The sequence below is a fragment of the Myxocyprinus asiaticus genome, chromosome 12 (assembly GCF_019703515.2).
Source record: "Myxocyprinus asiaticus isolate MX2 ecotype Aquarium Trade chromosome 12, UBuf_Myxa_2, whole genome shotgun sequence".
NCBI classification, from domain to species: Eukaryota; Metazoa; Chordata; class Actinopteri; order Cypriniformes; family Catostomidae; genus Myxocyprinus; species Myxocyprinus asiaticus.
The window spans coordinates 12,693,220-12,713,204 of record NC_059355.1 but is presented as its reverse complement, the minus strand read 5'-3'; the positions used below and the strand labels follow the sequence as shown (position 1 = coordinate 12,713,204).

At 37.0% G+C, this 19,985-nt stretch overlaps 1 protein-coding gene across 3 annotated transcripts in view; it reads left to right on the top strand.

Annotated features, from left to right (window-relative positions):
- Nucleotides 1-19,985, top strand: part of ptprfa (protein tyrosine phosphatase receptor type Fa) — a 516,187-nt gene that overhangs the window by 138,599 nt on the left and 357,603 nt on the right. For all 3 annotated transcript variants that reach the window (XM_051711353.1, XM_051711352.1, XM_051711351.1), the window contains exon 2: nucleotides 18,245-18,416. In XM_051711353.1, the coding sequence (XP_051567313.1) occupies nucleotides 18,326-18,416 (91 nt within the window). In that variant the 5' untranslated portion in view covers nucleotides 18,245-18,325. The remainder of the gene's footprint in view (nucleotides 1-18,244; nucleotides 18,417-19,985) is intronic.

Sequence of the window (19,985 nt, the reverse complement as noted above, 5' to 3'; positions counted from 1 at the left end):
ATTTAGGATTAGGGTTTGTTTAACTCACAAACCTTAAGTATGAGCAATAATGATGTTTGCCTTTACAAACACCACTGAAAAGACATTCTGCAGCTTTATTGATTCTGAAATGTTTGCCATTTCATAATGCAGAGAGATAATTGGATGCACTTAAGCCAAGACTTGTTGTGTTAAGCCAAACATAAGGAAATTTTACTAACAGTTAATCCTTCCTTATTGAAACAATCAATGCCAAATGCATTTAAAAAAGAATGCTATTTGCAGAACAAAATAGTAGCTCAGAGGTTTTATGCAATGATATGTGTAAAACAAGCATAAAGTGTTTAAAACCACTTTGTCATAGTTCTTTTCTGTCACATAGCAATTGTAAGAGTTCCTCCTTAAGTGGCTGGTTTGAGCTTCTCACACCCTGCATTGTGTTTTGGTTAATTGGGGCTTTAGATTCATCTCATAATGAATTGCATGTAATTAACACAGGGATCCAGAGAGAGACAGAGCTGTCAATAAATTAAATACTGCCACCTGCCATAAATCAATATCTTGACCCTTTCATTTGGGAATAGGCACATTACATTAGGAAGCTGTGACAGTGATCATGTGACATGAGAGGTTTCAGCTGCTCATGTTAGCTCTAGTGTTAATGCCATGGCCTGTAGGTGACTTGGGTTAATGTTCAGCCCCAGAACACAACAGTAATTAACCTCAGCAGGGATCTGACCTCGCAGAGTGCTGCCTATTTGCTCACCTGTTTGACCTCTGAATGTTTTACTGTGTGGACAGGGAGGGTTTAACCGCAAGAGTACTAAAGGGTACAAAGGGTACTAAACTGCAAAGGGCTGTGATTTAATTAAATAAATAAATAGTCTGCTTGTGCTGCTTGCTTCAAAATGTATGCACACTGATCTGTACTGTCTGTATTAATGCATTATTACAGTGTTTTCAGAGCAGTTCTCTGCTCTGGAAATCTGGGTATTTGTAAACAGAGGAGGTTTTAAAATGAGGAGCAAACTATACAGCTCTTATAAATGTGAACTCAGCTAGAGTGAACACAAGCTTTTCATGAAGATGTCGTCAAAATAAAAGCTTGATGGTTTAGAACTCATTGGTTTAACTGAACCCATTGCATAGAATTGCTCTGTGCAAGTTACAATTTTATTATAGAAAATTATGTTACTATTGTATTATGATAAAAATCAATATAATGTTCTAATATTACAATAATATAATATTCAAGTTCACCCGGTTCCAAAAATAATCGTGATGAATAGTGGGCTTAGACCCTTTTACAAAGTAAACAAAAACAGGTAAAGGTACAATGTATACATGAAGAAGAATTTTTTATTATTATTTCTCTTTGTTTCACTGTTTATTCATTTGTTTGTGGCTGAAGTAAAAAAGGTCCAAGTTTAGTTCTTTTCAAGAGGGCTCAAATGTGAACCCTCAAAGAGTGGCTTAAGTTAGAGGTCTGCATTCCCATGGATCTCCCTCAGGACCCGTGGGACCCGATTAAATTTCAATGCGAAAGTGCGAGGCGATCATCTGTGTCCCCCGACTTCTAGCGGGTCCTTGAATAGAGTATAATATGCGAGTAAGTGGAGTTTCTGGTGCCCCCCTAGGGTAAGATGGTGCTCCCCTAGGGAGTTGGTGCCCTGCTCAGACTGTGAAATATGCGTACAGGGAGCGGTGGTACTGTGGAAAATGGACAAATTAGTGTTAAGAAACCAACCTCAGGCAAGTCAGATGGGCATTATTTCTCATGGCATATGATAATAGCAATAACAGGAAAAACTTTCTTGTGTATACTTGTTGTTTATTGTTGTCTGGCTTTTGCTCTATGTGGAAATCAAATGTGGGGTTGCGGGAACGGGAGCGGTCAGGAAGAATATCATTGGGAGCACAGAGTGGGTTAACATAAAGTAAAATTCAGCGGGAGTGTTCAGATGCGGGATAGAAACTTACAGGAGCGGGACAGAAAAAACTATCCCACCAGACCTCTAGACTAAGTCTAAGAACACTGGCAAAACATTACCAAAATTTGGTCAAAAGGAATCACTTATTCGTTTTTAGTTTATCATATCACAATTGAATTAGCAAATCGCAATATTTTTAAAAACAATTGCAATATGACTTTCTGTGTAAATTGTGCAGCCCTAGTCCACAGCCTCCGTCCCTATTTCACTTTCATAGTACTGTATGAAAAAGACAACACTAAATAAACTTCTCCTTCTTAAACTCATAAACTTCTGAGTTTCATGGAAGAAAGCATGAGGGTGAATAAATAATGTCAGCATTTTTAATTTTTGGGTCTTTTAACCATAACTTTTGTTTTTGTTATGGTCTTTCAATTGACTGCAGTTTGTCTGTTAAGATCTAAACAGTTAACAAAGCTGGTATTATAGAGTCATATTTGTCTGGTGTCGGTCCAATGATCTGTGGGTTTAAAGAGGAATCATCAGGGGTGCTGGAATAAGACTCAAGAGGGGAGTATAACTCTGGACGGTTGCTTGTAATTTATGTAATTTCTGGAATTCAGTTGCGTAGAGCCAGTCAGTGGAACGTGCAGTTCATCACATGCTGGTGTCTGGGGCGTTTTAGACCAGGCTCGCTGAAGCGTTGGGTCACCCATGGCTAATCATTAACTCATTATTGTGTATCAGGCCATATATCAGTTTTAACTCCAGTGCATGTAGACATCTGACGGTTTTATGGAGGCTTCATAATACGTCTGTATGGAGCAATAAAGCACTATGACTCTGGAATCCTGGAATGCTATAGGAATGTGATTGCATGAGTAGCCCTTAGTCTTTCTGGCCTAGTGGTGACCAATCCGAGTCACCAGTCGCTCATCATGTTCTGCTGTACTTTGCCATCGATTACACTTTGCTGGCTACAGTAGCTAGATTAAATCCACTATTAACTTTTGATTGATTTCTGATTAATTTTTAAACCCTGTTTGTCTGGAGATATTCATGTTCATGAACCTCATGGTACTGTACATAAATCATTTCTCGATACACTTGTATGACATCATACATTTTTGCAATTGACTCTAAAGCAATAAGTGAACTTCTCAAATTTGTAAAAAGAAATCAAAATCTTTAACCTTTTTATGACATATTTATAGAATTTTCACTATCCAATGAATTCCTGGATAGTATCTAGTCCTGGCCTACATTGTTTTCTTGTTAAATATCCTGTTTCACTCTGAAATGTCAAATTACAGAAGTAAAATGGGTTGTGAATGCTGTATCGTGTTGACGTTTTTTATTAGACACTTAAGCCACAAATGTTTCAATGCCATTGCATTTGATAAGAAAATATCAAAGCAAGTGGCATTTATTTTCAAGTAAGATAGCACAAGCACGCTTTTCAAGCAAAACATTTGACAAAAAGAAGAGTGTTTGGTTTGAAATAGAACAAAAGTGATTCTATTCAATATGAAAGCAAAAATACAATTTATAGTTGTTGAACATTAGTGGACTGTGTAAAGAATATTCCTAGTTCAATATAAGCTCAATTTACAGCATTTGTGGCATAATGTTGATTACCACAAAAATAATTTTGATGCCTCCCTCATTTTCTTAAAAAAAATAAATAAAATAAATAAAAAAAATAAAAATAGGTTACAGTGAGGCACTTACAATGGAAGTGAATGGAGACAACTGAAAGGGTTTAAAGGCAGAAATGTGAAGCTTATAATTTTACGAAAGCACTTACATTAATTCTTTGTGTATTAAATCACAGTTTTTAAGGTCGTTTTAGGGTTTACGTTGTTACATCGTCATGGCAACGAAGCTGTAAAAGTGGATAAAACTCTACACTGAAAAGGTTAGTAAGCAATTTAATAACATTAAAATCATGTTAACACTCATATCGTTTACATCTTGTGGCTATACTTTTGAAACAGTGAGTATTTAAATGTTTACGGATTGGCCCCATTTACTTTCATTGTAAGTGTCTCACTGTAACCCAGATTTTTGCAGGAGAAAATCTTGTTGTGTGGTCTCCATCTCATTCTGCTATTGCATTTATCTCACACTCTTATATTCTCTCTCATTCTCTTTATCTGTCACTTTCACCCTGTCATTATTTGCAGCTCTTTTTCTCCCCTTATTAGTGTAATCACACTATTAACTTCACTGTTGATACTTTGCACTGGGGGCAAAAGTTATTTCATAAATCTTTTTATGGCCACGCCACAGGATGTGTTGCAATAGTGTGTCGTGAGGGTTTCATCTTCTTTCTCTTTTTAGATTTTATTTTATATTTCTCTTCTTGTCTCTATCTCACATGCTCCTGCTCACTCTCTCTTTTTGGACTGTAATAATTAATTACTGGGGTGATAAAAGTCATTTTTTCTCAGAATCCCCCCGGGCTCCATAATCCCGCAAGCACCACACACCACACAGAGTGCTTCCCTCAAACAAAGATTAAAGAAAGTTTATCATGCAGCATGCTGTGCTCTGTATGCAGGAAGTGAAGTTGAAAGCTCCTTCAATGCCCCGGGGAACAGAGCAAACGGGTGTAGTTCAGCTATTGAGACTGCTGCTTTGAATCAGGCCAAGGTCAAGATCTACCTCAATGTATCGTGACATTGATTTGTAATCAAGGTGTTCGCTTGCATTGTTGTTTAGTGGTCTTAAAGGGAGAGTTTACCCAAAAATGAACATTCTGTGATAATTAACTTCCAAACCCTTAAGACTAACTGTCTTATGTGGAACACAAAAGAAAATGTTTTAATAAATATATGTCTCTCTTTGCATACAACAACAGTTGATAGGTACTCACTTAAAGCTTAAAAAAGTATTACGTTTTCTAAAGGCATACAATGGTGAGAAACAACCTAAAAAAAAAAATAAAATAATCATAATATCCATAACACGTTCTTGTGCCCTGCTGTTGTTTTTTAAGTGCTAAACAATGCAAGTGGTTCAGCAACAAAACCTGTTTATGTGTCTGTCACTGCCTGTGTAACTTGAATCAAACCTGACAGTCTTTTTCAAACAATGATTGAACAATGAACCATTAAAGGAATAGTTCACCCAAAAATGAAAATTCTCTCACTATTCACTTACCCTGATACCATCCCAGATATGTATGACTGTCTTTCTTCAGCAGAACACAAATTACGATTTTTAGAAAAATGTTGAAGATCTGTAGGTCCTTATAATGTAAGTAAACGGGTGCCATCAGGCTGCTGGCTCTTTGACGGTCCAAAAGGCATATTTAGGCAGCATAAATGTAATCCACACGATTCCAGTCGATCAGTGAATGCCTTCTGAAGCAAATCGATAGGTTGGTGTAAGAAACAAGTTGATAATTAAAATGTTTTAAACTTTAAAAAATTGCTTCTTGCCAGCGCTGGGATGCTGTTTGAAATGAAATAACTCTTGCATGATTTTCGTTCTTCTTTTTTTTATTTTATTTTATTTTTTTATAATTTTTATCCCCTTTTCTCCCTATGTGGAATGCCCAATTCCCACTACTCAGTAGGTCCTCATGGTGGCGCGGTTACTTACCTCAATCCGAGTGGCTGAGGACAAGCCTCAGTTGCCTCCGCTTCTGAGACCGCCAATCCGCACATCTTATCACGTGGCTCATTGTGCATGACACCGCGGAGACTCCACATGTAGAGGCTCATGCTACTCTCCGCGATCCACACACAACTTACCATGTACCCCATTGAGAGAGAGAACCACTAATTGTGACCACGAGGAGGTTACCCCATGTGACTCTACCTTCCCTAGCAACCAGGCCAATTTGGTTGCTTAGGAGACCTGGCTGGAGTCACTCAGCACACTCTGGATTTGAACTCGCAACTCCAGGGGTGGTAGTCAGCGTCAATACTAGCTGAACTACCCAGGCCCCCTCGTTCCTCTGTTGTATACAAAGCGTGCGCTTCCGACTTCCTGCGTGAACCTGCCATTGCACTTACGTCACTGGTGTGTCGACTGCTGGCAGCAAGCAGTTTTTTAATGTTTATTTTAAATTTCCTTAATTTTAAATAAAGTTTTAATTATCAATTTGTTTCTTACAACAACCTATTGATTTGTTTCAGAAGACATTCATTGATCGACTGGAGACTATGTGGATTACTTTTATGCTGCCTAAATATGCCTTTTGGACCATTAAATAGCAAGCTGCCTGATGGCACCTGTTTGCTTACATTGTAAGGACCTACAGAGCTTCAACATTTTTCTAAAAATCTTAATTTGTATTCTGCTGAAGAAAGACAGTCATACACATCTGGGATGGCATCAGGGTAAGTGAATAATGAGAGAATTTTCATTTTTGGATGAACTATTCCTTTAATATGAAGTGGTGAATTAAATATACACTGCTTAAGTGCTACAGACTGGAGATGTGTGAAACAGGCCATAATGGTGTGTATGTACGGTAAATAACTTGAATGAAAAGGTAGAGTTTTTTAGTACTTTTTAAAAATATTTTTTAGAATGGAATAAATTTAGGCTGAAAGCTGAGTAACTTCATAAACACCCTTTTTTCTGTATGTTATGTTTCAAAACCATGTTTTTTATCTGTACTTGTGTTTGTGTGTGCATTTGTATTAAAAAAATATAAAGGAAAACCACCAAAGCACTCTAGGTGACTCTCTGCCTCAATTTTTCTGCTCTGTCGAGACAATGAGACTCCATTGGTCCCTTTACTCCAGTATTTTCAGCCTCGAATCTCTTCAGATTTCTGCTGCAGCACAAATCTCTCCTAGCCGTGCCACAAATTTCCCCCACCGCACAGCACTTTAAAGTCACAAATCTCGCAGAATTGCATAGCTGCAGGGTGACCGGTTGAGCCGAGCAATGCACCTGGCTGCCAGTGATCACTCTTAAAGAACAACTGATTCTTCTTCCTTTTTGGTGCATGCCATCAGCTTCTGAGATGAAAGTTAGACCCTTGAAGACATGAACTTTTGTGTGTGCGTTAACATTCCTGTCACACCCTCAATGCAGGATAGCTTGATGCCACATACAGCAAACCTACTCATTCTTTTTCTCCCCAATTTGGAATGCCCAATTCCCAATGCACTCTAAGTCCTCTTGGTGGCGTAGTGACTCGCCTCAATCCGGGCAGCGGAGGATGAATCTCAGTTGCCTCCTGAGACTGTCAACCTGCGCATCTTATCACATGGCTTGCTGAGTGCTTTACCGTGGAGACATAGCACGTGTGGAGGCTTCATGCCATCCACCGCGGCATCCACGCACAACTCACCACGTGCCCCACCGAGAGCGAACCACATTATAGCGACCACAAGGAGGTTACCCCATGTGACTTTACCCTCCCTAGCAACCGGGCCAATTTGGTTCTTTAGGAGACCTGGCTGGAGTCATTTAGCACACTCTGGGATTCGAACTCAAGAACTCCAGGGGTGGTAGTTAGCGTCTTTACTTGCTGAGTTACCCAGGCCCTCCATACCTACTCATTCTATTGTAGAAAGTTGATTAGATGATGAAACATAAATTGTATGTCTGAACTTTTGATTGGTAGTGTATATCCAGAATTAAATGAAGCACACATGCCCCATTAGCAGTGTTGATGAAAGATGTTCCCTTCTTAAAGATCCACCAGTCTTGGCTAGCACTCATTGTCCTTAATGAAATTTGGATGAACTGAATACAGAGCTGGTGTTTATGACTCACTCTGTGTCTCCTTCCCATGGGGAGTGGGAGGATAACGGGGGAGATAAGAGAGTGTTGCCCCTGGAGGGTGCTCCTCCTGCAGGATGAAAATTTCATCCTTTCCCCTTCACACCCCCAGAGTCTGCTGGGAGAAGATATCATTCCTTCTTTGCTTCTTTGTTTGAGTCTTTCTCCCTCCCGCTGTATACACAGCTGGCTTGGTCCCCTGCACCAATGACAGAGAAAAAGTGACATAAAGAAAGAGAGGATGGCTCTGTTTCAAAGCCGTGTGAGCTGCCTCTCTGTCTACTGTCTACATAGGCAGCTACATTTTAAAGGGGATGATAGCAGTTTGCAGCAAAAAAGCAAACATAAGTCATTCATTTTTTACATAGAGTTGTTGATTTCTGGCTGCTAGAGTTGGCAATGCAGCAAAGTTGAGCAACTTATGCAAATTAGCAGCGAAGCAATACGGAAACTTCAAATGACAGACAGTGATTGGCCAGCTTATACAGTTGGATAGAGCAGTTGATTACCAATGGCACAGAGACTTGACGATCTCCAGATATTTAATTGCTGTCAGTGTAAATGCTCCTTAAGGCCACATCCTATCTGAAATAAAATGGAAGTGACTGAACTGAAATGTACTTTATGGGCAGCAACTGACTATTGTAAAGCGCACGAGAGACTTGACTAACAGTTGATTCCAGTAGAGCTCAACAGTCTTTTTTTCCATAGGGGAATTTATTTTTAATGATAACTTATACAGTATACATTTAAAGACAGACCTACTATGAGCTCTGGGGCTGTTAATTGATGGTATATGTTCCTTTTAAAGCTATCAGTCTGTGTTATCTTAACTTCATAAAAAAAATAATTAAAAAAAAACAAGTTTAAAATCAGATTTTCTGGTGAGGAAATACACTACCCATGATCCTCAAAAGAAATATCCACCAATCAGAGAAATCGTGGCAAAAGAGTTCTGCAGCAACTGCTCAATTCCATTAGGCACGGTCTCCATGCTCCCTACACCTGTAACTACCTAAACTACCTATAAATTGAATTAAATTAATTTAATCTGAATTTTTTCAATATACTTTCAATATATACTGTAGATTCAATACTCATACTCAACTTACAATCAACAACTTTAAATCCATAGTTGTATATTTTTTTCTATTATAATTTATTATATAAATTCTATTACGCTATACGCAGTGCTTCATGGGATTGTAGTTCATTCCCTCATTAAAGATGTTATGTACACAGTCTTGTACCTTTGGCTTTTCGTCTGATTGCCAAATACTTTTTTGCTTCAAAACAAGTAATTTTGGTTTGCTCTGAGCTGGTTGATTTGGCTTAAATCAATTTTATAAAAAAAATTATGAAATCCCTATGGAAAAAAAATTAATGGGGAAAATACTTATGGAAACAAGACGGCTGAAAAAGTGGGTGGGCACTGTTGCGCTTTTTTAAAGGCTGGCATTAGCATGTTGCTGAGCTAACAGTATAATACTCTAATATGCTTAAATACATGTCTCAAAAATTGGGTGAAATAGTTTCTTTTTTATTTAAGTTAACTATTTTTAGCAATACCTTATTTTTATATTTTATTAAAATATACTCACATAATTTACATTTTCCTTGATTTTTTCCACCGTCTTGGATGAAAATGTGCACTAATCATGTCACAATGCATTTTGGAATAGACTTAACCTCTAGGGATAAAGGACGGGCATTTTTGAGTAATTTTGAAGTCGAGTACTCTAACCTAGAAAAAACTAGTACCCGATTACTCGCAAATTAAAATGCACATTACAAATAACAGACCTGACACATTTAAAAAAAAATAAAAAATATTCACAAACATTACCAAGAACGGTTTCAAAATAAGATAATTTCAACAAACTATGGGTGGGGGGGGGGATGAACAATGTGCATTCATAAAAATGGAAAATAACAGTAAAAAAAAAACATTTGCACTCACCAGAGCTTAAAATAGAAACCAATACTGGCGGCATGAGGGTAATGCAAGTATATAAACTTTGAGTCTGCATAAAGGCTATCACATTTTTACAATTTCACATGTTATTATTCAGAAAATCAAGCAGTGAAAGTTTGCTTTTTATAAAATGCACTCTGCCAGTCTTCAGAGATTTAACACACATACACACACAGGGCTCAACATTAAGCATTGCCATGTGCTTGTCCTTCAGACAAGTAAATTGGTCATTCACTTGTCTGAGTAAAAAAGTAATTAATTATAATTTTCTTTATTTATCACACATTATACATTTGCACATATACAGTGAAATTCTTCTTTTTCACATATCCCAGCTAGGCTGGGGTCAGAGTGCAGGGTCAGCCATGATACAGCACCCCTGGAGCAGATAGGGTCAAGGGCCTTGCTCAAGGGCCCAACAGTGGCATCTTGGCAGTGCTGGGGCTTGAACCCCCAACCTTCTGATCAGTAACCCAGAGCCTTAACTGCTGAGCCTAACTGAAACTAACATTCTCTCTAACATCTCCTTTTGAGTTCCACGGAAGATAGAAAGTCAGACAGGTTTGGAACAACATAAAGGCAAGTAATGATGACAGAATTTTTTATAATTATAATAATAATTTTATAATAATTTATAATTTTCTTTATTTATCACACATTATACATTTGCACCTATACAGTGAAATTCTTCTTTTTCACATATCCCAGCTAGGCTGGGGTCAGAGTGCAGGGTCAGCCATGATATGGCGCCCCTGGAGCAGATAGGGTCAAGGGCCTTGCTCAAGGGCCCAACAGTGGCATCTTGGTAACACTTTACATTAAGGTTCCATTCATTAAAATTAGATAATGCATTAGCTATCATTAACTAACAATGAACAATATTTTACAGCATTTATCAATCTTAGTTAATGTTAGTTACTAAAAAAAAAAAATAAATACAATTGTTCATTGTTAGTTTATAGTGCATGAACTAATGTTAATATATACAACTTTTTATATTAATGTATGAAAATGTATTAATATACTGTATGTTGGAATTAACATTAACCAAGCTTAAATTAATTTAGTTAATTATTAATTATTTAATAAATTATATAAAAGTGGTGTTTATTGCTAGTTCATGTTAACTGATGTAGTTAACTAACGTTAACAAATGGAACCTTTTTGTAAAGTGTTACCCTTTGAGAATTCAAGTCATTTCTCACCAGTTGCATTAAAAATGGCTGTTTAATATTGACAAAATGCATTGAAAATGTTAACCGATAAAATCCTGAGAGAACCTTGCTGCTAAATCAGTTATGATGTATATTCAAAACAGATATGCATATTAAAGATAGATAATATGTTTTCATTGTGTGTAATTTATTAATGTTATAGTATTAATATTAATATAATGTATATTGTTATATACTTATTAAAATTGACTGATTCACATGGCAGAGAAAATACCTTGGATACATACATTAGATGGAGCTCTAGAAAGATGAGAGATTAACGGGTGCAATATCTGTTTAAAGCATTTCTCTTCACTCTACAGATGGTATTATTACACAAAGTGTTTTTGCAATTTCTGCCTTTCTTGCTGTATTATGAGGGAGTGCCACGATGTGACAAGACAAAATTAGATTTCTCCAACTTTGCGCACTTGCGATGAAGACAGCTTTGTTGATTATAAACTGGAGCAATAGTTTTATCGCATTGCTCACTTATAGAGACATGGCACAACATCATTCGCATGTCCAATTAACAGGTTTATACCCGTTTATAGATGTAAAATCTAAAGTACAGTAAATATGCGCTTCCCCACAACTCGAACTCACAAGCTGCTGAACGCTGTACCTCGAGTGAAGCGAGAGGGAGAGAGGGCGACGCGATATAGGGGATTCCCCGCATTTTGAATGTGAAACATGCGGGAATGATTCAAATTATGCTTAATCCCCACAATCCTGTGCTATTGAGATTTTAATCAGGCTACTTGTCCGGTTGGGCAAGTAAAATTCCCTTTAACTTGCCCGTTCAAATTTCCACTTGTGACAAGCGGACAAGTGTCAATGTCGAGACCTGACACATACTGGTCTGTCAAGCTTCCAAGTTTGCTTCACATTTTCTTTCTGCCAATAAAAGCTGATCCTCATCTGTTGGTTTAAATGTCTCCAACAAGAACCAAATACAAATAGAGTAGAATTCAATAAGAATCAAAATATTACAAGTATTACTTTGTAACATAACTTGACTTTGCTTTAGAAGCACAGATGCCATTACACGTCTTCTTTTCTCATCCAGCACCTCGATGACACCTTGCGTAGACTCAATAGTAACTGCGACATTTGGTGAGTGATTTAGAGGCAAAATAGTGTGTTTCAGCGCTGCTCATGGCAGGCAAATGTGGAAAGGAAAATTAATTTGCGATATTTGAGTAGTGATTTAAATACTCAAATAGCTAGTGCAGAGCGATTACTCTATTACTTGATTAGTCGTGCAGATCCATACTAGGGATATGCAGTGCTGCTTAAAATAAGGCCAACAGGAGGTATCTTATAAGGCAACATACTTTTGTTGCATACTCTTTGCAACAGCCATCAGCAGTAAATCTACTGTATGATGATTTCAAATGCTGTCAATGTAGGCAGCTCACTACAGTCTGGAATGGAACCAATGTCCCAAAAGTCTCCATTGCAATATGTGTTTTGTGAAGCCTCACTTTGATTTTATTATTACATCAAATTGTGTTTCACTTTTAGAGGATCTTGATCCGGAATGGCAGACTCTGGCTGCAGTAGAACGCAGAAAGCTTTACTGCCGATTTCCACCTGCCTTTACTCTCATGTCTGAGAAACGTCACATTTAATTAGCTAAAATCCACCAATGAATCCTGACATTTGCATTAACCCCTATTTTATGTTTAAAATGAAATGTAGAGATGCAAGTGGTAGTCTTTAAACCAATTTTGAAATGATTAAATAAACAGATAAAAGAGCGCTCAGAAGTGCCTCTCTCTCTCTCCTCATTTGCCTTGTTTTATTTATTTATTTAATTGAATATCCGGCATACCTGCAATAAATGGGCTTTTTAAATGGCAATGCCACTTAGGAAGGCACACACACACACATCAAACTGATGGACTTAAGTGTAGCTCTTTATTAATATTCAAAGAGCATTGATGTTCTAAGTGTATCCCAGATATTGCCGCCGCTCTGGCCCACGTTAAAGGGTTTTCTGTCAAGGCACAGGAAATGTCTTGCAACTAATGTCTCCTCTGGGATTATGATAGATTATCCATCAATTCCCGCAGTAATAACACAAGTGCTCTTTTGAGCTATCATTGCTCTAAAGTCTTGCAAAAACTCTAGCAAACCAGAAACAACATGTTGAGACTGGCAGTGGAAGCTGTGTACACCATGTTTATAATAGTTAATGTTCAGTCCAGTCTATAACTGCCCTCTTGTTTCACTACATAGATTGAATAGTAGCACAGCAAGAAACACTGTCAGAGTATTTTACCACAGTGTTCCGTCCATATTCGACAGAAAAATAGTAACCATTAATAACAGTTCATTGAACCAAATGTCATGAAAATCACACAGTCCCACACAGTTGTTGATGAAATGGTTCTCAGTACTAAACGCTAGTTATGACCAGTTATTTCACGGATTTATATATATATATATATATATATATATATATATATATATATATATATATATATATATATATATAATTTTTTTTAAATGAAAATAAGTGACTACAATAATATTTAAAGTAATGTAACAACAATAACGTTATTTATCTCCAAAAAAAAAAAAAAGCTTTATCCAAAGAACTCTACAGTGCAAATCATTTGAGAATTGACCCTTCATTTACACATGCTTATCATCACTGAGAGTATGGCTGGCTGCTGGACCATTTGTCTTTCAGCAGAGGTGACTCAGGTCTTTACAAATGCATGCTGCATTCAGTCCCTGCTTTGTTTGCCAGCGTGTTCTTCCTGTAGGAATGTTGAGGAAAGCCTGCAGGTTGGGCACGCCAGAGACGGTTGGCTGGAACAGTTATAACATCCACTCAAAAGCAGAGTCTCTGTGTTCTTTAGAAAGGGAAAGACAGTGGGGCGCAGAGCGGGGAGCAGCCTACTGTAATTACAGTGTGTGTTGAAGCATAGAGACGTGTGTGTGCTGAGCAAAAGCAGCCATCTTTAGTGTCACTAACTGGAGTGTTTGTCTAATGTGTGCATGTGTGTGTTTGCAATTTGTGTCCCTAAATGCTTAGAGTTTAATGCAGTATTGGTGAGCCAGTCAGCTCAGCAGTATCGTTCCAGACTCATGATTTCCTTAATAAGAGGCAGAAATGGGTTGATTGGAGACTAGAGATGTTTCCCTCAGTGTTAGGGAAGCTAATGTCAAACTGTGGCTTGCCAAGCCACATGCTACTCATAATTTAAGCTAGTTAACCTACTGTCAAGCGACCCTTATGAAAAAGTAGTTGGCTACACTACAAGCTACTAACAAAAAGTAGCAAACTACATTGAAGCTACTTAAGGGGGCAATATCTTTTTAAGGATACAGTATAACCCTCCCATGATATAATTTATTATTTAGTCAGAGAAAAAAAAAAAAAATTCTTTTTAGTCCGAATCTATTAAGTTGATCAAAAAAACATAACATAGTTTGTAATTATATGTTATCATTAATAGGGTTCTTGTAGCTCAACTGGTAGAGCATGGCACTAGCAGTGCCAAAATCATGGGTTCAATTCACATGGGAACACAAACTGATAAAATGTATACATTGAATGCATTGTAAGTTGCTGTGGATAAAAGCATCTGCCAAATGCATAAATATAAATTATTATTTAAATAAGAAGTGAAACAATTTTGTTTTAAAGCATTTTTAATATTTGAAAAAAATAAATGTCTTGTGAAGTAAAAAAAAAATATATATATATATATATTTTGACATTTATGAGAAGGCTATTTTGTTAAGGTCAAAACAAGGAACCCTTAGAAAAGTTTTTGACATTCATGACTAAATTATTTTTTTATTTATATACATTTGTTAATTAAATAAAGATCTTTAAAAAAATTGTTTGAAAATGTTTTTTGTTTTTGTTTTTTGTTTTTTCTAAGTTACTACTAAGTTGTAGTACACTAATTTGTTTTCAAGGTGCAATAAAACATATTTAATACCTTTTACTTGGTTACACCATGCAAAATTGTAAAGTCATTAAATATGTCTTTTTTTTTTTTAAGTAGAAAATGCTATAAATGTTTTCCAAATAGTTTTGAAACCAACATTGACTCAAAGATTCTACAAACTTGACGTATGTTTTCAACAAAAGTTTATAAGGTTTCTAATTTTTTTCACCTCAGACAACCTTATTTTTCAATAACCCATAACTGAGTCGAAAACATAGTAAAGCATTTTACTACTTAATAGTCCTCTATGAAAAAGACCTAAAATGCTGTGCATGGAAACAAATTAGTTTACTTAGCTAGTTTAAATAGTTAATGAGTGTATGTTTGATTACTGCTTTAAGTCACTTGGCAGTAAAGCTGCATGAGCCAACAATGTGACATCAAAATCAGCGATGTAGAGTTTTGTCATGCTTCACTCTCTGAAAAGAGGTACTGTTTAAGGTACTAGGGCCGTCACTGGGGTTCTACCTTTAAGGGTGCCACTTTTGTACTTCTAGTTCAAATGTATAACTCGTTTTGGGTCTAAAATCATGTTAAAACATATGTTGCAGTCTTTAGTTACACCCTGTGTCTTTGGGGAAAAAAAAAAAAAAAACGTACCTTTAACGATACCTTTTTTTTTTCTTAGAGTGTACACCACTGCTCTTTGGAAAAAGTAGCTTGGTTACTGGAAAAGTAATCTGTTTTTTAAAATAGTTAAACTACTGTTACTGTGTTGTAAAATGTATTGTAGTGTTGTGACTGTTAGTACCTCCCCAACACACTCAGGCATTTTTAGAGACAGATGCAGCCTGCAGGAATATGAAATCAGAGCTTCAGCTCCCGATCAAACACTGTTTGCCAAATGCCAGCGGCTCCAAACTCTCCTGCTGTGGTGACTGTGTAATTAGTGCTGGTGTGTGGGTTCCTCTCTCCGTGATGTTTCCATGATTATTGTCTCTATGGCAGAGGTGGTGTTTTGGAAAGCAGATGTCTGCTTTGTGTGAACATGATTAATTAGCCTGGGTTCGGCCAATTACATGATGAGCAGTCCTGCTTAATAGATGAATGCATCAACTTAATCATGAGTGAGCGTGTCTGTGCATGAGATCACTGCATTAGATTGACACATTTATCCTTTTGAGAGCCCTCACCAATGGGCTAATAACATACACAGACCCCTAGACACGCACTCAGTGTGTGAATCTGGCACATTCTGTGTGTTCTCCAAAGGCCAGAGGTGTCTGCGGTCATTGAAACGCTCTCCTGGGACTCATTGTGGCTCAAGCTCATTTACTTCTGTTTAGTGCCATTTTATTAAATGAACACAGTGGCATCATTCATTGTGTGAATGATGTCACTGTGTTAAGGGAATAGTTCACCCGAAATTGAAAATGAAGTCACTATTTACTGTAGTCATCCCCATGTTGTTCTATGTTGTAATAATGTTATTTTTATTTCAGTGAATTTAAGGCAGCTCTTTTTCACATAATGATCGGTCGTCAAGCAAAAAAGGAGCATAACACCATAAAAGAACTCTAAAAGTAATCTATATGACTCATGGGCAATAATCCAAGTCGTTTGTAGCCAAACAATAGCTTTGTGTGAGGAACCGATTGAAATGTATTCCGTTATTCCTATAAAATCTTCCCCTCCTACATTTCTCAAATTTCATTCTCTTATTTGCACATTCAAACTGGTGCATTGCATTCACCTACGACTCAAATTTAAATCAAGTGCTTTTTGGTGTTAAGAACTTCAGCGTCGGGGGGACCATTTTTTAATCTGAACACAATCGAGAATGAGATTCAGAGCAAAGGGCGATTTTTAGTGAACGACAACTTAAATTTCGGTCTGTTCCTCACACAAAGCTATTTTATGCCAGTTTATGCTGTTTTATGGAAGTTAAGCTCAACCAACAGCATTTGTGGCATACTATTGATTACTACAAATAATTATTTTGACTGGCCCCTCGTTTATTACAACAACAAAAAAATATTTTTTTTACATTAAGGCACTTACAATGGAAGTGAATAGGGCCAGTCCATAAGCATTTAAATCCACATCATTTCAAAAGTGTAACTAAAGACTGAAACATATGTTTTAACATGATTTTAGTGTGATCATTTATAACCTTGTCTGTGTTAAGTTTTCAAATACCAGAATTACACGGTTTCATTGCCATTACAGTGAAACCTTGTAATTCTGGTTACAACTGTACACAAATTAGTTAGTAGGTTAGTAGCGATTTTATCACACTAAAATCCTGTTAACATTTATAATGTTTACATCTTGTGGCTATACTTTTCAAACAGTGTATACATTATGTTAGCGTTTATGTACTGGCCTCATTCACTTCCATTCTATGTGCCTGACTGTAAGCATTTTTTGGTTTTTATATAAAGGAGGTATGAGTAAAAATTATTTTTTGGCAGAAGCTATTTGTACCCTGGTGCAAATTGTGGCAGATATTATTTACACCCCAACCCAGGTGCAAATAATGGTAGATACTAATTGCACCCTGGTGCAAATAGTGTCAGATATTATTTGCACCCATATTTTAATACTAACATACAGTATATGGGCATCACTGCAACCCTTTTTTTTTTCTTTTTCTTTTTTTTTTTTTAAGAGTCCCACAGACACACTACATTAACCCCTACCCCTAAACCTAAACCCCTAACCTTACCTTTGAAAAAGTAACCTTGGTTTTACTACAATAACCATAGTTTCACCATGGATTTTGCTGTAAATTTACAGTAACCACAAAATTAACCATGGTTACTATATTAACACCATAAATCTATGGTTTATGCCAAAAAACATGGTTACTACAATATTACTATAGTAATACAGTGATGCAATCTACACACAAGCGATGCAGAGCCATGGGAACAAGTGCTCTGGATCAAACGCTTCTCTGCACTCCCTGACATTCACCGTGACCAAATCAATGCGATGAAATCAACATTTATATTCAGTTTTATATATTATTTTAAGTTGTATTAAAGGAAATATTTAGTGAAAACAGGAAATCGGATGGGAAAAAGAGTGGGACAAAATGTAGAATCGAACTGGGATCGCTTGGACAACACTAAACATTCACACACCGTCTTTACATCCCACGCCTCTGCAGCAACACCTATTGTCTAGTTTGTCGTATATTCATGTGGTTTCACCAGACTATTGGGGAGCAAAAAGCTGCACTGTGTGGATTATTTTTTTGTGGAAATATACATTATGCCGCAAATGCTGTTAATTGAGCTTACCTTATATTGAACCTGGAACATTCCTTTAAATTCAGTGTTGGTCATGCAAAACAAAGGGAATTTGTAAAGTGATGTAATGGTCTTGAAATGCTGCTGATGATGAAATTTAAATGCTTTAAACATGCTGTTTGCATTGCTTTCTGATGTTATTCTTCTTTATGTCCTCCTTCAGGTCTCACTAAATGATAGCGTGAGTGTGCAGCTGTCCAGCAGGAGTTTAGGGAAACCCTGCGGTGAGTGCCAACCACAAATCATGGTGCCACATACCCTACAGGCCTCTTTTCATGGCAGTGCCACATCCCTTTTGCTGCTGCTATGCCTGGCAGTGCCAATCCATGCAGACAGTGAGTACCCTACTTTATAATGCACACACTGCTGACATGCTTTTTGGCTTCTCTGCTGGTACATGACTGTTATTCCAGCGACAAGCAAGTCTTCTGTCCACAGTGAACACTAAACTGCTACACGATGTGGCACAATCACAATCAATCAAAACATATTTGATGTTTAATGTACAGTTATGAAGAGCAGGATTTTGGACCAGTAGGAGCTCTCAGTGGGTGGGACTACCTGGCACAACGCCGCAGAAATAGAAACCATGCAATAAAAATAAAAAAATGCAGTGTTGGTTGTTGCATGTTGTGGAAGCTCTGATGAAGGAAGAGAAAATTTTATTCCTTGTCGCTTTATCGCGTTGTATCTGGTTAGGGCAGTGTGTTTATGAATGTGTTTACATGCACATTCTTACACCTATTATGCTTAAAGGGATAGTTCAACCAAAAATGAAAATTCTGTCACCATTTACTCACCCTCATGCCATCCCAGATGTGTAACTACTTTCTTTCTTCTGCAGAACACAAACAAAGATTTTTAGAACAATATCTCAGCTCTATAGGTCCTTACAATGCAAGTGAATAGTGATCCATATGACTCCAGTGGTTAAATCCATATCTTCTCAAGCAATATGATTGGGTGAGAGTGAGAGTACTTTTTTTAACTGCAAATCTACACTTTCTCATTCTGTTGTGAAAATTACTTTCAAATTCAGCCACCTACTGGTTGGGGCTGGTCAAAGGTGAAGATTTATAGTAAGAAAGGACTTAAATATTGATCTGTTTCTCACCCACACCTATCATATTGCTTGAGAAGAGATGGATTTAACCACTGGAGTCGTATTGATTACTTGCATGCCTCCTTTATGTAATTTTTGGACTTTCTGAGTTCTGGTCACCATTCACTTGCATTGTATGGACCAACAGAGCTGAAACATTCTTCTAAAAATCTTAATTTGTGTTCTGCAGAAGAAAGAAAGTCATACACATCTGGGATGGCATGATGAGAGAGTTTCCATTTAATAATCCGACAATGTGTGTGGTTATGTAAATGCCGTAAACGGCTTTCTTTTTATAATCAAAAACTGATCGAAATAAGTAGATTTAATGCCCATTACTTTCTGCATGAATCATTTACCTACCGCTTCCATTTCAAAACTAGGACTCACCTTAAATGGAATTATAGTGGGGAATGAGAACAGTATTTACAACTACTACTCTTCTGGAAGGTTGATCAAGTAAAACTGTGTATTTGTTTTTCCGGGCAAGGTTTAGTTAGCTGTTGGCTATGGCAATTTAAGAACATTCTGGAAATTGCTGGCCCTGGGGCCCACAACACAATGGAATGTACAAAGCATATAAAAGCACAACACAAACAAATCAAGCCACAACACACAGAAATCAAACCACAACACAAATAAATTAAGCCACATCAATGTACAAAGCAAACAAAAGTTCATAACACAACAAAAATTAAGCTACAACACAACAAAATTTTGCCGCAACACAAATAAATTAAACCACAACACAACTAAATTAAACGACAACACAAATAAATTAAGCCACAACACAACAACATTA